Source organism: Erinaceus europaeus, chromosome 14 (assembly GCF_950295315.1).
Source record: "Erinaceus europaeus chromosome 14, mEriEur2.1, whole genome shotgun sequence".
In the NCBI taxonomy this organism is placed as follows: domain Eukaryota; kingdom Metazoa; phylum Chordata; class Mammalia; order Eulipotyphla; family Erinaceidae; genus Erinaceus; species Erinaceus europaeus.
The window spans coordinates 45,265,253-45,285,131 of NC_080175.1; the positions used below are offsets into that span (position 1 = coordinate 45,265,253).

A 19,879-nucleotide genomic window follows, 5' to 3' on the forward strand; every position below is an offset into this window, starting at 1 on the left:
TGGGTTATACTACTTTGAACTGATTCATAAAGAAATTGTATCCCTGTCAATCCCGTTTGCAAGGGCAGGCATATGCTTAAAACTTGAGTGTGTGTTTGGGGGTGGCTGGGGGTGGGGTGGGTCAGGTTGCATAGTAGTTATGCACAGAGGCTTTCATGCTGAGGTTCCAAAGTTCCAGGTTCAATTCCCATAACCACCTTAAACCAGAGCTGAGAACTGCTATAGTAAAACAATATCAAACAAACCAACCAAAGAAAAACTTTACTGAGAGTGACTGGGTAGATACCTCATCTGGTAGAACATTGGACTTTTCATGCCTGGGGTGCCCAGTATGCTCCCTGGAATTGAATGTGCTGGAGTGCTGTTCTAACTTACCTCTCTCATAACGTGAAAAATAAACTTGACGGAAGGATGCCACAGCTCTATGCATCTGTAGAACTCCCTTGGTGCTCTCCATGGTGTTCCCATGTGGTATTAGGATTCAAACTCAGCAAGGGCCATGTGCCTTTGCTGTACTCTACTGTGCGAGCTGTCTCCTAGTCCCAAATCACTCATTTTTGATGGCGTGTTTTCATGTTGCCTGTTGTTAATTGCACAGAAATACAGACATGTGGACAATATCATGTTTGAGAATCACACAGTTGCTGATCGCTTCCTTGACTTCTGGAGGAAGACGGGGAACCAGCATTTTGGGTACTTATATGGACGGTACACGGAGCATAAAGACATTCCTCTCGGCATTAGGGCTGAAGTTGCTGCAATCTATGAACCACCTCAGGTAAATGTATAGAATTCACAATTGATGGATCTCATGGTTTTGAAGGTGGTATGGTCCTTTTGAGATTGTGTTTTCTTTTCTGTTTTTTTTTTTTTTTTTGTTAGTTTGTCTTTTCCTTCATCTACTCTCTCTGTTCATACACAAGAAGTTTATTTCCTGAGTTAATGGAGAGTAAGACCGTAGAACCTATATAGTTTAGTGTGAGGATATAGACTATGTATATGTTCTCTAAAATAAGTACATTTGTCAGCTTATGTAAATTGAGCATTTTTTAAAAATCAGTCTATTGGGTAGAGACAGCCAGAAATTGAGAGAGAAATGGGTGATATGGAGAGAGACAGAGAGATACCTGTAACACTGCTTCACTACTTGCAACGCTTTCCCCTTTAAGGTAGGGACTGGGGGATCAAACCCTGATCCTTGTGCATTATAACATGTGCCCTCAACCAGGTGCACCACCACGGGGCCTAAATTGAGGGGGGTTTTTTGCCCCCAGGGTTATTGCTGGGGCTCAGTGCCTACACTACAAATCCACTGCTTTGTGTTATATATATATATATCTTATCTATAAAAAAGAAACATTGAGGGGTACACCTCCACACAATTCCCACCACCAGAACTCCGTATCCCATCCGCTCCCCTGAGAGCTTTCCAGTTCTTTATCCCTCTGGGAGTATGGACCCAAGGTCATTGTGGGGTGCAGAAAGTGGAAGGTCTGGCTTCTGTAATTGCTTCCCTGCTGAACATGGGTGTTGACAGGTCGATCCATACTTCCAGCCTGTCTCTCTCTTTCCTTAGTGGTGCAGGGCTCTGGGGAAGTGTGTCTTTAGGACACATTGGTGGGGTTGTCTGTCCAGGGAAGTCTGGTTGGCATCATGTTAGCATCTGGAACGTGATGGTTGAAAAGAGAGTTAACATATAAAGCCAAACAAATTGTTGACTAATCATGAGCTTAAAGGCTGGAATAGTGCAGATGAAGAGTTGGGGTTTCTCCATTTTGTAGCTAGCTAGTAGGCCTATTTTAGTTATATTCCAAAGGGCCCGTGACTATACTTTTTTTTTTTTTCTCCTGAGCCTGTAATCTGATATGCAAGTGGATCCAAGTTATTGTCTGGGGAGATGATGTCATGGCTAGAAAATTGAAGAGAGTAGCTCCCAAATACGTAAACCCCATCTATTTGATCTGATCTAAAGCCCATATTGAGTTTAGGAGCCTATGTGACCTCTGCATCCCTATGGATCTGAGCTCACATTCTGTGGTCATGAGTTGGAACATTCCAAGCTGCCCCAATTTCAGGACCCATCTTCCTTAGGTGTCTCATAGAGTATGTTGTCCAGCCTCCCTTTGGAGGCTACTCTTCTGTTGTTGATCCAAGTTGAGGGCAAGGTCCTAGGGAGCCCACAAAGGGCTCTATTGCATTGTTCTGATAGAGATAACTGGTAACACTGGGGAGAGGGATTTATTTGAGGTCTAGGCCCATCATGTCTGTTTGGGAATCTCAGGACTCCCCGACTAGGGCCCCAGCTGATGGGATAGCCTGATAGTGATTAAAGAGTCATCGTTAAAGTATGCCAGTCTCTTGCCCTTACTCAGATTTTGCATTCCTTGCTTTGATAAGGTTAGCTTTGGAGTGAGTGAGGGAAGTGTAATAGGAAGTAGGTGAGGAGGGTATCTAAGTCTAAGTAGACACTATTATTTCATTATGAACTTTATAATGACTCACTGCAGACTTTTGTGTCCTTTTGCTTTCAGGTATTTATTTTGCCCTAGTTTATGGATACATATGAACATATGCTCTTATCTCATGTGACCTGGTCTGTATCTAGGTTTTGGGACTTTGTTAGGAAGTGAGCCACCTGGAATGGAATTAAAGAATCCTATGAAAGGTCTCACCTGAGTAATGAGGTTGAAGGTTTGACATTCCATGCCTTACATCTCTGGACACAGTCTGAATTGAAACTTGCGGAGGTGGTACTCATTGCATTGATTAGGTTGGGATTGGCAGATGCAATATCATTTGGTCTGAATTAAGATCATGCGGGAAAGTGAGCCCCCTCCCGGACGTTCAAGGACTGGGGGAAATACAGGAAATATAGAGGAAGCGGGATGTTCCAGCTGTCTTAGGGATTTTTCCCCATTTTTGTTGTCCTTGTTGTTGTTGGACAGGATAGAGAGAAATCAAGAGTAGTGGGTTACCTTTGTTGTTATTGTTCTTATAGCTGTCGTTGGATAGGACAAAGAAATCAATAGTGGAGGGGAAAACGGGGAAAGAAAGACATCTGCAGACTTGCTACACCACTTGTCCAGCAAGCTCCCACCCGCCCCCTGTGTGTCGAAATCTTGTATGTGTGAGGCCTCATAACAAACAACCCCTTAAATTTATGTGATATAGTCCTCTCTCTCTTTCTCTCTCTCTCTCTTCCTCCTCCTCCTTCTTCTTTTAATATTATTTATTTCTTTATTTTGGATAGAGATATAGAGGAAGTGAGAGGGATGGGGGAGACGGGGGAGAGGGAGAAACATCTGCAGTACTGTTTCACTGCTTGTTAAGCTCCTCCCTCCTTGCAGGTCAGGACTGGGAACTTGAACCTGGGCCCTTGTGCACTGTAATGTGTGTGTTAAACCAGGTGTGCCACCATCTGGCCCTTAAAAGTTATTTATTTTTTTTAAATTTATTAATGAGAAACATAGGAGGAGAGAGAGAGAACCACACATAACTCTGGTGCTTGTGCTGCTGGGCATTGAACTCAGGACCTCATTCTTGAGAATCCAATGCTTTATTCACTGTGCCACCTCCCAGACAATAGTTCTTTTTTTAAAAGAACAAAGTTGTTACAATGCCCAAGGACCCGGGTTCAAGCTCCCGGTTCCCACGAGAAATATGACAAAATTTTAAAGACAGAGGGAGAGAGAATGAAAGAGACTGCAGCATCAAAGGCTCATTCAATGCAGTTGGGGCCAGACTTAAATGTGGACTGCTCAAATAGCAAAGCAGTGCACTATCCTAGTGAGATAGTTGGCTTTTATCCAACAACTTTAAAAATTATATCAGTATAATAAAAATCTATAAACAAAGTCAGTCAGTTTCAGCTGTGGGTCAATTATGTTTGGAGTTCCTGTAAAATGATGATTAGTTAAGAGGCCTGGAGTGGGAGTCAGGTAGTGCAGCAGGTTAAGCGCAGGTGCCACAAAGTACAAGGATCCCAGTTCGAGCCCCCAGTTCCTACCTGCAGGGGGTTGCTTCTCAGGTGGTGAAGCAGATCTGCAGGTGTCTTTTTCTCTCCCCCTCTCTGTCTTCCCCTCCTCTCTCCATTTCTTTCTGTCCTATCCAACAATGATGACATCAGTAACAACAATAATAACTACAACAATAAAACAACAAGTGCAACAAAAGGGAATAAAATATATTTTTTTAAAAGGCCTGTACTAAATATTGTAATTATTATTATTTTTATTGTCATCAGGATTGTTGCTGGCTTCAGTGCTGGCACTATGAATTTACTTCTTCTGGTTGCCATTTTTATTTATTTAGTTTTTTTATTTGCCTCCAGGGTTATCACTGGGGCTTGGTCAAGCCTGCACTACAAATCCACTGCTCCTGGAGGCCATCTCTTTTTTTCTCCATTGTTGCTGTTGTTGGATAGGACAGAGAGAAATTGAGAGGGGAGGGGAAGACAGTGAGAGAAAGACGCTTGCAGGCCTTGCTAGTTCCTTTATAGATGGTATAAACTCCTTTTTATACCATCAACCTGCTTGCCTTTAATGTAAACCACATGATCAAGGTATTCATCATAGTAGCCTGTAAATGGAAAAGGGAGGTCAGTAGGTGGAGTTAATTGGTATGGGCCCTTATACTTTGGGGGAGACAATCTACCACCTATTCTGTAAGCTATCCAAGGGGGCCCTTGTGCCATGGGAAGAACCCAAGGTTCTTGTTCTCTTGTATCTATTTAGCCAGTTTGGTTCTGTAGTAGTTACAGGCTGGAAGGCAAGCAGCTCTTGCTCTGTGAATTTTTTGATGCATGTAGCAGCTTCTGCTTCTAGGCCATCTTTGGTCTTACTACACTTGGTGCTGTAAGTGTTATTTTTATGTACTTCCCCTCTAAGGTTCTTATGATTAAAGTAGCCAATAAGTCCCCAAATTATCAATGTGATCATAAGCAAAAGGGTGAGTAGCTTTGGTTTTCACTTCCTGAACTGCCCATTGTGGGGCCAAGCCTTGCACTGATGTTGAGTCACTGTTGCTGTGCATTTTGACACAGTGCCATGGCTCCCTGGTTGGACTTGTGCACATTTGACTCTAGTCTGTCTTAAATCATGATTTCTTTATTATTTTTTAAAATAAAGTCAAGTGAGAGAAAGAACAGCCAAGCATCTCTCTGGGCCATGTAGTGTTGAGGATTGAACCAGGAGTCATAGGCATGCAGACTCCTATACTCTACCAGATGAGCCTTTCCTCTGCTGCAAAAATCTTGACCCAACCTGACCCGACCCATCCCGTCCCAATGTGTCCCGTCCTCTCCCATCTCTTACTGTTTTTCTTGTCTTCCCACAGCACCGCTTATTTCTGGTTTATGTAGTGCTGTGGACTAAATTCAGGAGCTTGGTGCTTCAGGCAGGAAAGTTTTTTTTTTCTTGCATAACCATTATGTTAATCCCTAAGCCCAAGATGGTTCCATTAATTAATTAATTTGCCACTCTGATCTCATTCTGCTTAATTTCACTGCTCCCAGTGAACTTTTCTTCCTTTCTGCTTCAGGCAGTGAGAGATGGGTGAATGGAGAGAGAAGCAGGGAAAGCTCTGGTTCCTGGAGCTTCGCCCAGCTTGAATGGTGCTTTTTCTTTTTTTTCTATTTTGTCTCCAGGGTTATTGCCGGGGCTCGGTGCCTGCACCATGAATCCATTGCCTCTGGAAACCATTTTTTCCCCTTTTGTTGTCCTTGTTGTTTTATCATTGTTGTGGTTATTATTATTATATTATTATTGTTGTTGCTGTCGTTGGATCGGACGGAGAGAAATGGAAAGAGATGGGGAGATGGGGGAAAGAAAGATAGACACCTGCAGACCTGCTTCAGACTGAACCTGGGGCTTTGGTGCCCTGGGCATGAGAATCTTTTTGCATCACCATTATGCCATTCCCCTCACACACACCTTTGCTTTGCTTTTCCACTGCTGGGGTTTTCCTCCTGGTAAAATACTTATAACCAATGACCTGAATGCTGCATTTCATTGAGGATTAAAGATGAAAAATGATCCAAGTATCACTCACTACAGGAAATCAGGGATCCATGGTCAATTTGGGTTGTATGGGAGCCATTTTGAGCATGGTACCCACCAGCAGGCAGCTTCCTTGTGTCCAGTGCCTTGTCATTTACTTGGTTATGCTGGTATGTCACTCATGGGTCTGGGCATTGTCCCTGTAGGGTCTATAAACAGATTTTCTTTTTTTTTTTTTTCCCCTTTGTTGCCCTTTATTATTATTGTTGTTGTTGTTGTTGTTATTGTCATTGTTAGATAGGACAGAGAGAAATGGAGAGGGGAGAGGAAGACAGGGGAAGAGAAAAAAAGATAGACACCTGTAGACCTCCTTCACTACCTGTGAAGCGACACCCCTGCAGATGGGGAGCAGGGGCCTCGAACAGGGATCCTTAAGCCGGTCCTTGCACTTTACGCCACGTGCGCTTAACTTGCTGCGCTACCGCCAGCTCCCAACACAGATTTTCTAGACTGTATTCTGGAAGCAAATGCTCCCTGACAGCTCTAATGAAGCCAACCTGTCGGCGTGCAACTATGTGTCCAGGGGAGTTATGAAGCTGAAGTTCTGCAGTGAAGGATCTTTAATGAATGCATGGAGAACCTTCCTCCTTCAACACACACACATGCTTTGATGGGGATTGTGTGGATGAACAGCCTGAACCTTGAGTATTTTGTTCTGATTCCCAAGGCAAAGGACCCAACAAGGGAAGAACCTGGAGGGGAGTTGGATTGTTAAGCTCAGAGCCTGGAGTTTTTGTGCTGCTGCGACTTAGTTTTGATAAAGGGGGAGACCAAACCAGGAGACTTGACCATTCCCATTGTGCCTTCTATGCTTGGAATGTGCCTTCCTGAACCCCACCTCTAAAACTGCTCGTGCCTTCCTGAACCCCACCTCTAGAACTGTCTTCTCTCTTTATATCCCAACAGATTGGTACACAGAATAGCTTGGAGCTTCTGGAAGACCCAAAAGCTGAGGTGGTTGATGAGATTGCTGCCAAACTTGGTCTGAGGAAGGTAATGAGACTTTTTGTTGACCTTTGAGGGGCTGCCTGGGCTCTTTGTTGGGGCTAGCAGGTGTCCAGGTGGTGGTATGACCAGGCTATCTGGGTCTGACTTTCCCAGGTGAGGCTGTACTCTGTGTAAGACCTGGCTTGTTTTTATTGTTCCCCTGATTTAAAGTAAAATAAGGACATTTCCTTAAGCATAATAATACAGTTCACTATAGTACCTGTTATATTGAAATCTGCTGGTCATACTTTTGCTTTTTTTTTATAACATTTTTTTATGTTTGTTGATTTACTGATTGGATCGAGACAGCCAGAAATTGAGAGGAAGGGAAAGAAACAGAGATACTTATAGCACTTATTCACTTGCAAAGCTTTTCCCATGGTGGGGACCCGGAGCTTGAACATGGGTCCTCGCGCATTATAATGTGCACTCAACCAGATGCACCACCACCTGACCCTGTTGTACTTTAAGAAGTGATTTTACTTATTCCTTGAGACAGAGACAGACAGAATTCTGCACTAGAACAGCACTTTGGCATAAGCAGCACTGGGGAATGAACTCAAGACCTCATGCTTTTAGCTGCCCAGCTTTCAGGACTGCTTCAGAGAGGGCAGCAGAAAAGCTTTCTTCTGCCTAGAAGGGGCATCTGGATACCAGGCATTGTGTCCTGCCACCTGCTGAGACAGGTCCCCTTCTTCTTCTAGCGTTTGCCCTTCTTCCATAGCCAGTCAACAGTGTCAGGTTGAAAGCTGTCAGGAGCTGCTTGTTGCTGGCTTTGAAAGTGACTGGGATCCATGTGGATTCAGTCGGCTAGGAAGGATCGTCAGTTTCCCCAATGAATGGGTACTCACGGGATGCACCACGAGAAGGTTGATCCAATGCATCCCTTATGTATCACCTCTCCCTCAGTCCTTGTGCCTATAACAGTGGCCCACCGTAGTGTTTGCCTGTTTTCCATGCATTGAGCTCAAAGGTTCTGATGTTCCTTCTGTAGTCATCACTGGATTTCTTGTTCACGATTTAGGACTCTGAGCTTTAGTTTTACAAGGCATTTAGAAGATAGGCAAGGATTTTTACCATGTCTTATTTATTTATTTTTCTCCTTTCTTTGTACCTTTTAAAGGATATAGATTTAGGGAGTCGAGCAGTAACACAGAGGGTTAAGTACAGGTGGCTCAAAGCGCAAGGACCGGAGTAAGAATCCTGGTTTGAGCCCTGGCTCCCCACCTGCAGGTGAAGCAGGTCTGCAGGTGTCTATCTTTCTCTCCCCCACTTCTCTTTCCCTCCTCTCTCCATTTCTCTACAAGGGAATAAATGATTTTTTTAACAAAAGGATATAGATTTATTATGGGAGATGATCAGAATACTTTTCAGCTCTGGCATAAGATGGTACAGGAATTGCAGGGGCCTTTGGGGCATTAGGCATGTAGACCTGCTACACTACTGCCTGCCCCTCAACATGTCATTTCTGCAGAGGATAGAGGGGGGATTTATACCTGGATTCCAACTTCTATGTTCATGGACACCATCAGGTCTGGGACCACAGAGCACAGACAAGCACATTTGCTGCTGTTGGATGTACAGGAACCTTCACTGCCTCCAAATGGCCCTTGTAACTTCAGTGCCTCCTTGAGTCCTGCAGTGAAGCTTAGAGAAGCACCTGAGTGAAATCATGATATTATTCCCTTTTTTGAAGTGCTTTTCTTTAGGAATTCTACTTTTTTTTTGCCTCCAGGGTTATTGCTGGGACATGGCACCTGCACTACGAATCCACTGCTCCTGAAGGACATTTTTCCTGTTTTTGTTGCCCTAATTATTATCATTTTAATTTTTATTTATTTTCCCTTTTGTTGCCCTTGTTGTTTTTCATTGTTGTAGTTATTATTGCTGTTGTTATCATCATTGTTGGATAGGACAGAAAGAAATGGAGAGAGGAGGGGAAGACAGAGGGGGAGAGAAAGATAGACACCGACAGACCTGCTTCACCGCCTGTGAAGCAACTCCCCTGCAGGTGGGGAACCTGGGGCTTGAACCGGGATCCTTACGCAGGTCCTTGAGCTTCGTGCCATGTGCGCTTAACCCACTGCACTACCGCCCGACTCCCAGGGAGTCTACTCTTACGTCAAAAGACCTACTAGCGTCTTCTTTATTTGCTTGCTTTTAGGCTGTTTTCCTCTTCTCACCAACATTCTGCCTCTTTTCCGTGCCCAGAACACAGTGCTAGGTGTGGAGTGGTGCTGTGGAGAACTGAGTTGTGAGCTCTGCTCACTTAGCCTCCTCCAGTCTGGCAGCCCTACAGGAAGATGGGTGGCTGGTGCGAGGGAGCAGTTGGCAAACCCATGGTGTCCTGATGGCTGAGTGAGGACCTGCTTCCCTAGAGACACACTCACAGGAGACTTTCTTACTGAGGACACTATTCTTAAACTCTGGGCAGAAGCCAGAAAACACTTGTCATCTCTTTCAGGGAAGGACTCAAGCTATGTTCCTTTTTTTTTTTTTTACGCAGGTTGGCTGGATATTTACTGACCTCGTATCTGAAGATACCCGAAAGGGTACAGTCCGATACAGTCGAAATAAGGTGAGGTGGGAGGGAGCTTGGAAGACAGCTTGGCTACCAGCCAGCTCTGGCTTGAGCTCTTGAGTTTCTGCTCAACTGATTCCAGATTTTAGATCAGAATGTTTCTTGATAAAATAGGAAAGAGTGGGGGCTGGAAGATGGTGAACCCCGTAGAATGCATATATCACCATACACAAAAGGCCTGAGTTGAAGCCTCCAGTCCCCATCTGCAGGGGGAGCTTCAGTAGCAGTGAAGCAGTGCTTCAGGTATCTCTTTATATCTTTATTTATGTCCCCTCCCTCTCAATTTCTGTCTGTATAAACAAAGAAAAGAAAAGAAGGAAGGAAAGAAAGAAAGGAAGGAAGGAAAAAAAAGCTATTGACCTCTAGTTACAAAGAAGATGTCATGGAGCAGTATCTACCTGACCTTTTATAAGCCAGTGCTTTTTGGAAGTCAATCACAGGAGAGGATTACTATTCACTGTGGCCTTGCTAGCTTTTTTTTTTTTTTTTTTACCAAAGCACTCAACTCTGGCTGTTGGTGATGCTGGGGATCAAACTTTTTACCTCTCACATGCAAATCCTGTGCACTACTACTCTTCTTTCTCTGAAGCCCAAGTTCTCTCTGGCTTATTATGAGATTGTGATGGCTAGGAATTATATTTGTATATGTGTGTGTGTGTGTGTGTGTTTTACCTCCAGGATTATAGCTGGGGCTCAGTGTCCACACTATGATTCCACTGCTCCTGGAGGCCATTTTCCCCCCATTTTGCTTGCCCTTGTTGCTCTTGTTGTTGTTGCTATTTTTATTGTTGGAGATAGGTTAAGTGCACATGGCTGCACATGCTGCACTACCACCCTGCCCCTATGTATATAATTTTTTAGTTTTTACCAGAGCACTGCTTCCTCTGACTTATGGTGGGGCAGGGGATTGAACCTGGGGTGTTGGAGCCTCAGGCATGAGAGTCTCTTTGACCATTATGCCACATATATATATATATATATATATGTGAGTGTGTGTGTGTGTCTATATATATTTATTTATTTATTTAGCTTCCAGGTTTATCACTGGCATTCAGTGCCTGCACTACAAATCCACTGCTCCTGGAGGCCATTTTTCTTATTTTGTTGTCCTTGTTATTTATTTATTTATTTATTTATTTATTTAAAAAAGGAGACATTAACAAAACTGTAGGATAGGAGGGGTACAACTCCACACAATTCCCACCACCAGATCTCTATATCCCATCCCCTCCCCTGATAGCTTTCCCATTCTTTACCCTCTGGGAGTATGGACCCAAGGTCATTGTGGGTTGTAGAAAGTGGAAGGTCTGGCTTCTGTAATTGCTTCCCCACTGAACATGGGTGGGCATTGACTGGTCAGTCCATACTCCTAGTCTACCCCTCTCTTTCCCTAGTAGGGTGGGTCTCTGGGGAAGCAGAGCTCCAGGACACATTGGTGAGGTTGTCTCTCCAAGAAAGTCTGGTCTGCATCATGCTGGCATCTGGAACCTTGTTGCCCTTGTTTTTACTGTTATTATTGTTGCCATTGTTTTTGTTGGATAGGACAGAGAGAAATTGAAAGGAGGGAAAGACAGAGGGGGTGAGAAAGAAAGACACCTGCAGACCTGCTTCATCGCCTGTGAAGCCACTTCCCTGCAGGTGGGGAGCCGGGAGCTCAAACCGGGATCCTTACGCCGGTCCTTCCACTTTGCGCCACCTGCGCTTAACCCGCTGTGCTACTGCCCAACTCCTACTTTTTTTTTTTTAATCTTAATGTATTTATTGGATAGAGACAGCCAGAAATTGAGAGGAGGAGGGGAGATAAACAGGGAGAGAGACAGAGAGACACCTGTAGTCCCGCTTCACCACTTGCAAAGCTTTCCCCCTGCAGGTGGGGACTGGGGGCTCGAACCCTGGTCCTTGTGCACTATAATATATGTGTTCAGCCAGGTCAGCCAGGTGCGCTACCACCCGGCTTCCCCCGACTCCCAATTTTTATATAAGTTTTTCTTTCCATGCCACTGAGGAATAAACCCAGTGTCTTTGTGCGTGCTTGATACTACTCAGTGCTTTCCCTATCCTCTTTTTCCTTTATTTTATTTCATTTAATTTCATTTCAATTTTTTTGTAAGCTTTGCTAAGAGTTTGTGCTTGCATGGGTTCACTGCTCATGGAACTTCATTTTTCTTTCTTTTTTTAAAATTTTATTTATTTATTTTAATATTTATTTTATTTATTCCCTTTGTTGCCCTTGTTGTTTTATTGTTGTAGTTATTATTGTTGTTGTCGTTGTTGGATAGGACAGAGAGAAATGGAGAGAGGAGGGGAAGACAGAGAGGAGGAGAGAAAGATAGACACCTGCAGACCTGCTTCACCGCCTGTGAAGCGACTCCCCTGCAGGTGGGGAGCCAGGGCTCGAACCGGGATCCTTATGCTGGTCCTTGTGCTTTGCGCCACCTGCGCTTAACCCGCTGTTCTACAGCCCGACTCCCTTCATTTTTCTTTTTATATTCATTTATTTATTTTCCCTTTTGTTGCCCTTTTTATTGTAGTTATTATTGTTGTTTTTATTGCTGTCATTGTTGTTAGATAGGGCAGAAAGAAACGGAGAGAGGAGGGGAAGACGGGGAGAGTAAGACACCTTCAGACCTACTTCACTGCTTGTGAAGTGACCCCCCTGCAAGTGGGGAGCCGGGGACTCGAACTGGGATCCTTAAGCTGGTCCTTGCACTTCTTGCCACGTGCGGTTAACCTGCTGTGGAAACTTCATTTTTCATGGTGCTCAGGGACCTTAACGCTGCCTTTCTGTGCGGGCTGTCTGCCTACCCCTAGACTGACTTTATCTGTTGATAGACACTTGAGGGATCTGGGTAGTGACACACCTGGTTGAATGCCCATGTTACAGTGTGCACAGACCCAGGTTCACGCCCCCTGGTTCCCACCTGCACTGGGAAAGCCTTGAGAGTGGTGAAGCAGAGCTGCAGATGTCTCTCTGTCTCTCTCCCTCTCTATCTCCTCCATCCCTTTTGACTTCTGGCTGTCTCTATCCCATAATTAAATAAAGATAATAAAAAAAAATTTTTTTAATGAAGCATATCTTAAAAGAGAGAGATAAAGAAAGACACTTGAGTGGGATGGATATTGCAACACCAGAACTTGCCCATGGCATATCTGTGTGTTTCAACCTGGTTCATGTGTATGGTAAGGTATGCACCCTACCTGGCAAGCCATCTCTTGCTTCTTTTCTCTTGTCTTTTTTCAAAGAGGGAGAGACAGCTGCAGAGAGGAGAGCCACCAAAATACCATTTAGCATAGAATTTCTGTGCTGCTGCCTATGGTGCTCCCATATTGTTCTAACCCATGTTCTTATGTACAACAAGGTATTTACTATAACAGATGAGCTATCTCCCTGTCTTCTGTATTATAGGTACTTGTTTTAATGTAGGTTTTGACCTTATTTATTTATTTGTTTGTTTGTTTATTTTACTACAGCACTGCTCAGTTCTGGTTTATCATGGTGCTGGGGACTGAACTATGGACCTGGTGCCTCAAGCACTACAGTTTGTTGTGTTGTCAATGGTGCTACCTGCTCAGCAGTTCTTATTCTCTTCTTTTTTCTTTTAATATTTATTTACTTACTTATTTCCTTTTATTGCCCTTGTTTTATTGTTGTAGTTATTATTGTTGTTGTCGTTGTTGGATAGGACAGAGAGAGATGGAGAGAGGAGGGGAAGACTAGAGAGGGGGAGAGAAAGATAGACACCTGCAGACTTGCTTCACTACTTGTGAAGCGACTCCCCTGCAGGTGGGGAGCCAGGGCCTCGAACTGGCATCCTTACACCAGTCCTTGTGCTTTGCCCCACCTGTCGTATTTTCTTCTTTTTTTTTTTTTTTTAATTTTTTTTTATATTTATTTAATTTATTTATTCCCTTTTGTTGCCCTTGTTGTTTTATTGTTGTTGTTATTGTTGTTGTTGTTGGATAGGACAGAGAGAAATGTAGAGAGGAGGGGAAGACAGAGAGGGGGAGAGAAATATAGACACCTGCAGACCTGCTTCACCGCCTGTGAAGCGACTCCCCTGCAGGTGGGGAGCCAGGGTTCAAACCGGGATCCTTATGCTGGTCCTTGTGCTTTGCGCCACCTGCGCTTAGTCCGCTGCACTACAGCCTGACTCCCTCGTATTTTCTTCTAAGGAAGCGATACAGACATATTTTGACATGAAGCTTTCAAACCTGTGTTGGCTTCTTGTTTTTAGGACACCTATTTCCTGAGTTCAGAAGAATGTATCACTGCAGGAGACTTCCAAAATAAGCATCCCAACATATGTCGCCTCTCTCCAGACGGACATTTTGGATCCAAGTTTGTTACTGCAGTGGCTACAGGTATGAACAGGCACTGTTGTGTCACAGGTGCTGCCGCCTTATTAGGTGCTATGTCTTTTCTCTTCTTTTCTTTCTTTCCTTTTCTTTTTTTTTTTTTTTTTTTTTTTTTTTACCAGAGCACTGTTCAGGTCTGGCTTATGAGGGACTGAACCTGGGACTTGATGGAGCCTCAGGCATGAGAGTCTGTTTACATAGCCATTATGCTATCTACCCCAACCCTGTGTCCCTTTTCCCCTCTAACTGTCCTTCCTTTCCCAGAGACCAGAGCACTTCTGCCATTTTATGCAGTGCTGGGATCAAACCCTGAACCCAGGTGCTCACACCTGACATGAGCTTTGCCTCTGAGCTACCTCCCTGGCCTTCCAGGAGCATTTCCTCCTTAATTTGGTTACCGTCAATCTTCCTAGTTGGCCTGTGACACATTTATCTTAGTGTAAATGTTCTGTCTTCCTCAGCGTCCCACATAAAGCTGCATGTGGGACTGCCCCCCCCTCCCCCCCCCCGCACAGTGCTACTGAGCTCTTCTGCTCCTCCCAGACACTGTACTTGTCTTTCTCCCCCCAAACCTGGCTGCCTGTGCCCTGCCCATGAGGAATCCACTATTCCTGGAGGCTATTTTTTCCGTTTTGTTGCCCTTGTTGTTTATCATTGTTGTTGTTGTTATTGTTGTTGGATAGAACAGAGAGAAATGGAGACAGGATGGGGAAGACAAAGGGGGAGAGAAATACAGACACCTGCAGACCTGTTTCACCGCCTGTGAAGCGACTCCCCTGCAGGTGGGGTGCTGGGGTCTCACACCGGGATACTTATGTGTACTTAACCCGCTGTGCTACCATCTGACTCCCACCTATCTTCTTAAGTTGTTGTTGGGTACTGTGATTCAGGGAGTGACTGGAGTTTTAGCCAGCTTAGCCAGCACTTGTGCAGCATAGAGTTTTTCTGCATGTACAGACTGAGGAGAACCAGCTCAGGGCAGGAGAACAGCTGAGACTCACAGCAGGGGCTGTTGGTTGCATGGGAGGAGAACAGAGACCAGACACACTTTACATAATTTGGGATTTTGTCACCCCAGTCCCATATTTTATAAAACAAGGATAGGTACTATTTTCCTCCTTTTTTGACATCAAACACGCCCACACCACCACCATCACACACATATTTCGTTTATTCTTTATTCTGAGTACAGTGGTTTAGACCTGTAGGTCTGCAGGCTCTCAGACCTTTTCTTTTTTTTTTTTTTTTTAATATTTTATTTATTTATTAATGAGAAAGATAGGAGGAGAGAGAAAGAACCAGACATCACTCTGGCATGTGTGCTGCCGGGGATCGAACCCAGGACCTCAGGCTTGAGAGTCCAAAGCCTTATCACTGCGCCACCTCCCGGACCACTCTCAGACCTTTTCTAAGAAGCATTTTTGTGATGTTTCTTTACTATTCAGCAAAATAAAATTCTTGGAGAATGTTGCTACCACACACAGTTCTAGAAAAGAAAGCAACATTGTATAGACGATGGCACAGTGTATAAACCACTGGCCTCTCAAGCATGAGTCCTCAGCCTTGCATGTGCCATAGTGATGTTCTTGTTTTCTCTCCCTCTAATTGATACATAAATCTTGTTTTTGTTTTTGCCTCCAGGGTTGTTGCTGGGGCTAGGTGCCTGCACCACGAATCCACTGCTCCTGGAGGAGGCCTTCCCCCCTTTTTTTTGTTGCCCCCCCCTTTTAAATTGTTGTTGTGATTATTATTCTCATCGTTGATGTCATTGTTGTTGGATAGGACAGAGAGAAATGGAGAGAGATGGGGAGGCAGAGGGGGAGAGAAAGATAGACACCTGCAGACCTGCTGTGAAGCAACCCCCCCTCCCCCCCCCGCAGAAGGGGACCTGGGAACTCGAACCGGGATCCTTATGCTGGTCCTTGCCCTTCTCCTTCATGCCGTGTACACGTAACCCCCTGCGCTACCACCCAACCTCCGATACATAAATCTTTAAAGGAAGGAAAAGAAAGCAACATCATGGCTCAGTGTGGTGGTGGAGCACATACCTTCTTTTTAAAAAATATTTTAATTGTTTATTATCTTTATTTGTTAGATAGAAACAGAAATTGAGGGTGGAGGGGAAGATAGGGAGAGAGACAGAGAGACACCTGCAGCCCTGCTTCACCACTTGTGAAGCTTACGCCCTGCAGGTGTGGACCGGTCCTTGTGCACTGTAACATGTGCACTCAACCAGTTTTGCCACCACCCAGCCCCCAAGCACATACCTTCTATGCATGAAGCCTTGGGTTTAATCCCAGGCACCACATGGCAAGACTGTAGACAGCAGCAAGGGTAAAGATTAGTGGAACCCTGTGGTTGGCAGAACAGTGCTTCAGTGTCTCAGTATTGCTGTCCATGCACCAGGGTCCAGGCTTGTTTTGGAACCGCTTTAAACAACATAAGAGCTGCATAGTAGCCTGGTTATCACACACAGGATTCTGCAGTGGGGGCGTGCACCACAAACCGTAGTGTTTTCACACGTCAGTTGTTGGGACTATGACAGAGTGACCCTGTATTGGCCATGCTTCAAGAAGCTCAGGGATTCTGTGTGAAACTAAAGGCTTCCCTCCCCTTAGGCCCCAACGTATAGTACTTCTCGAGAATTTTAGTGCAAATAAGAATCGGGTGTGTTCACCTCAGATCTGCGTGAAGAGGGGTTTCTGCCTACACAGTGTGCCAGGGACATTCAGTACTATGTAGTTTGTTATGTGGAGTCCTCTGAACATGGCAGACTCAGGCGGCTAATTCTGTGAGTCCCTCACCCCTGACACCGCCATTGCAGATACCATCAAAAACAACCATAGTGGTTTCTGTAACTAATCTTTCCTCACCAAAACCTGCTGCTGGGCTTCCATGGTAGTAACTGAGTCCTGTAAATTACTGTTTCTGGGGGGATTAGTTGATGGACCAAAAACAGTGGATCATTTTTATAATTATAAATAGTTTCTAACTTGGGGATTACTTGTACCTTCTCTGACTGAGTTATCCCTTGTGGGGGTTTGGCGAGAGCATAACATGTCCATGGAACTTTAGCCTCTCAAGTCAGCACTAGTGAGTGGGTATGGAACCATGAAGCAGTAGACTACTTAGTTATATTACTTAGTTACAGTAATGTCTGTGGTCAGGGTCGCTTCATACCCCCCTGAAACTGGAGGTGCTATCAATAGATCCCTCTTTCTCACCTCTCCAGGGCAGTATTGGGAGGTGGTAGCCCTGCTTCTTCCAGGTCTTCTTGCTCTGCTCCCGTGTGCTCCTCTTGGGCCTATGGTTCTTGACCAGTCACATGCACACTGTAGTCTGTGGACTGATTGGGATGCACAGAGTATGGCTGTCCCATCTCATGGCCCAGGATGCTTCTGCAGGCGCAGCATTCTCAGTCCCCAATGCAGCTGCTGGAGCCCAGAGCCCAGGTGCTTGCTAGATGGCAAGGGTTGGGGGGACCTGACCCCTAAGAATGTGTCTAGATGTAGAGATGGGCAGTGGTGCATTGAGTTAAGTGCACGTAATGTGAAGCACAAGGACTGGTGCAAAGATCCCAGTTCAAGCTTCCAGTTCCCCACCTGCGGGGGGGGGGGGGGTCACTTCACAATCAGTGATACAAGTCTGCAGATGTCTATCATTCTCTCCCCCTGTGTCTTCCCTTCCTATGTCAGTTTTTCTCTGTCCTATCTGACAACAATAACAGCAGCAACAACAACTGGAAAAAACTTGTTGTGCAGGTACTGAGCCCCAGAGATAACCTTGGTGTCAAAAAGTGAATAAATAAATAAATAAGCAAATAAATAAATAGAATATGTCTAGCTGGAGATTTTGAGGAGGAAAGAGGAGTAGTGCCAGGTTGCCTGTTGTAAACACCAGGATCTTGTGTAGAAACCCAAGTTTGACCCCTTGCTATGTTTTGGTGTCCCTGCCCTGGTTGCATGGCACATCCTTTACTCCAGGCTGAGTCTGGGACTCTAGCTGCCGAGTTCTTGTTGTCCTGGCTTCTTTCCGTCACTGGTGTGGGTTTTCTGAAGGCTGCTCAAAGTGGGTGGTATTGAGCCTGTGGCCTCCTTTGCCACTCTTAGTGGACTTTAGAAACCACTCACGGGTACTGTTTTCCTTTCCTTTAGTTTATTTACAAATACCACTTTCCTTTTTTTTTTTTTTTTTTTGGTTTTTTTTTGTTGTTGTTGTTGTCAAAGGCTAGCTTTTTGTCTCTAATGGCCTATCACTTTTTTTTTTTTCCCCTCCAGGGTTATTGCTGGGCTCGGTGCCTGCACCATGAATCCACCGCTCCTGGAGGCCTTTTTTCCCCCTTTTTGTTGCCCTAGTTGTTGCAGCCTCGTTGCGGTTATTATTGCCATTGTTGACTTTGCCTTGTTGTTGGATAGGACAGAGAGAAATGGAGAGAGGAGGGGAAGACAGAGAGAGAGGGGAGAGAAAGATAGACACCTGCAGACCTGCTTCACCGCCCGTGAAGCGACTCCCCAGCAGGTGGGGAGCCGGGGGCTCGAACCGGGATCCTTACGCCGGTCCCTGCGCTTTGCGCCACGTGCGCTTAACCCACTGCGCCACTGCCCAACTCCCGGCCTATCACATTTTAATGATAAGTTCACAGAAGCAAAATGCCTCAACATACAGCTCCCTGTAGCTCCTTCCTGGCTCCCCTCTGCTGTGCTCATTATGACAAGATGTTCTTACCCTGAAGCCCCCAAAGGGTGGGTGCACTGAATGTTTGGGGGGAATCGTTGCCCAGGCTTTGCCATTTCCCCTGGCTATGAGTGAGGCTTGAGAGAAGATGCCAGCTCAGGGGGCCTGTGAAGCCCAGTGTGACTCAGCACTTGAAAACCTGCCTCTGTCAGCTTTCAGCAGGCAGGCCTCTGGCTTGTCCCCTCAAGGGCCAAAGGTCAGCTCTCCACCTTTTTCAGCTTTCTACTACTTGTCCTCATATCTCATTTCTGGGAAACATTTGAAAACCAGGTGGGCAGAATGCCCACTCCCCCATCTGTTTATGTCTATGAAACTAAAACAGAGATTTGAGAATTTCATGCCACAGGCATGAAAAGTAACAGACATTAGAGTTATGAAAGTGTAACTGTGGGAGTCGGGCGGTAGTGCAGCGGGTTAAGCACACGTGGCACAAAGCACAAAGACCAACATAAGGATCCCGGTTCGAGCCCCAGGCTCCCTACCTGCAGGGGAGTTGCTTCACAAGTGGTGAAGCAGGTCTACAGGTGTCTTTCTCTTCCCCTCCTCTCTCCATTTCTCTCTGTTCTATCCAACAACAACAATAATAACTACAACAATAAGACAACAAGGGCAACAAAAGGGAATAAATAAATAAATAAAACTTAAAAAAAAAGAAAAGAAAAGAAAGTGTAACTGTTTCTAGAAGCTTTTGTCTCTCTTGGTAGAATTTGGCTGTGTGCAGGGTCCTGCCCTCCCCTCCCTCACTCTCTCCCATTTCCTTCCTTTTTTCCTTTCTTTCCCTGGGAATTCAACCTGACCTGTAGGTTTCTTTAAGATGGTCGCTGCTACGTGTGCAGTACAGACTCCAGATCTGTTTTCCCTCAAAGTGGTTTCTTCCCTTTTTCCATTCACCTGTGTCACTCTCTAACATAACCCCCATACCCACCTAGAGTTCACTGGATGTCTGGGCTCTCCTGTTCATACCCTGTGTTATGTTACTAACCCCAAGGCCCCAGGAGAGAATGCTGGCCATCTCCCAATTCTGAAGAGCTTATCACTGGTGGGACCTGCTTGTGGCAGCACCTCCCTGCCCTGTGTGCCTCTGTGCACGGCCTTGAGCTCTGGCCACTTATAGGGCTGCCCTTCAGTGCTTCTGAATTTTTACCCAAGACAACCTTTTGAGAGC

The 19,879-nt window shown here is 45.2% G+C and overlaps 2 protein-coding genes across 3 annotated transcripts in view; one reads left to right on the top strand and one right to left on the bottom strand.

Moving 5' to 3' along the window:
* The window catches only part of CCDC137 (coiled-coil domain containing 137), a 138,326-nt gene that overhangs the window by 87,771 nt on the left and 30,676 nt on the right, over window positions 1-19,879 (bottom strand). The window lies entirely within an intron of this gene.
* Window positions 1-19,879, top strand: part of NPLOC4 (NPL4 homolog, ubiquitin recognition factor) — an 89,893-nt gene that overhangs the window by 42,481 nt on the left and 27,533 nt on the right. For both annotated transcript variants that reach the window (XM_007534735.3, XM_060171784.1), the window contains 4 exons: window positions 599-778; window positions 6,963-7,049; window positions 9,550-9,621; window positions 13,860-13,986. In XM_007534735.3, coding sequence (XP_007534797.1) covers window positions 599-778; window positions 6,963-7,049; window positions 9,550-9,621; window positions 13,860-13,986 — 466 coding nt within the window. The remainder of the gene's footprint in view (window positions 1-598; window positions 779-6,962; window positions 7,050-9,549; window positions 9,622-13,859; window positions 13,987-19,879) is intronic.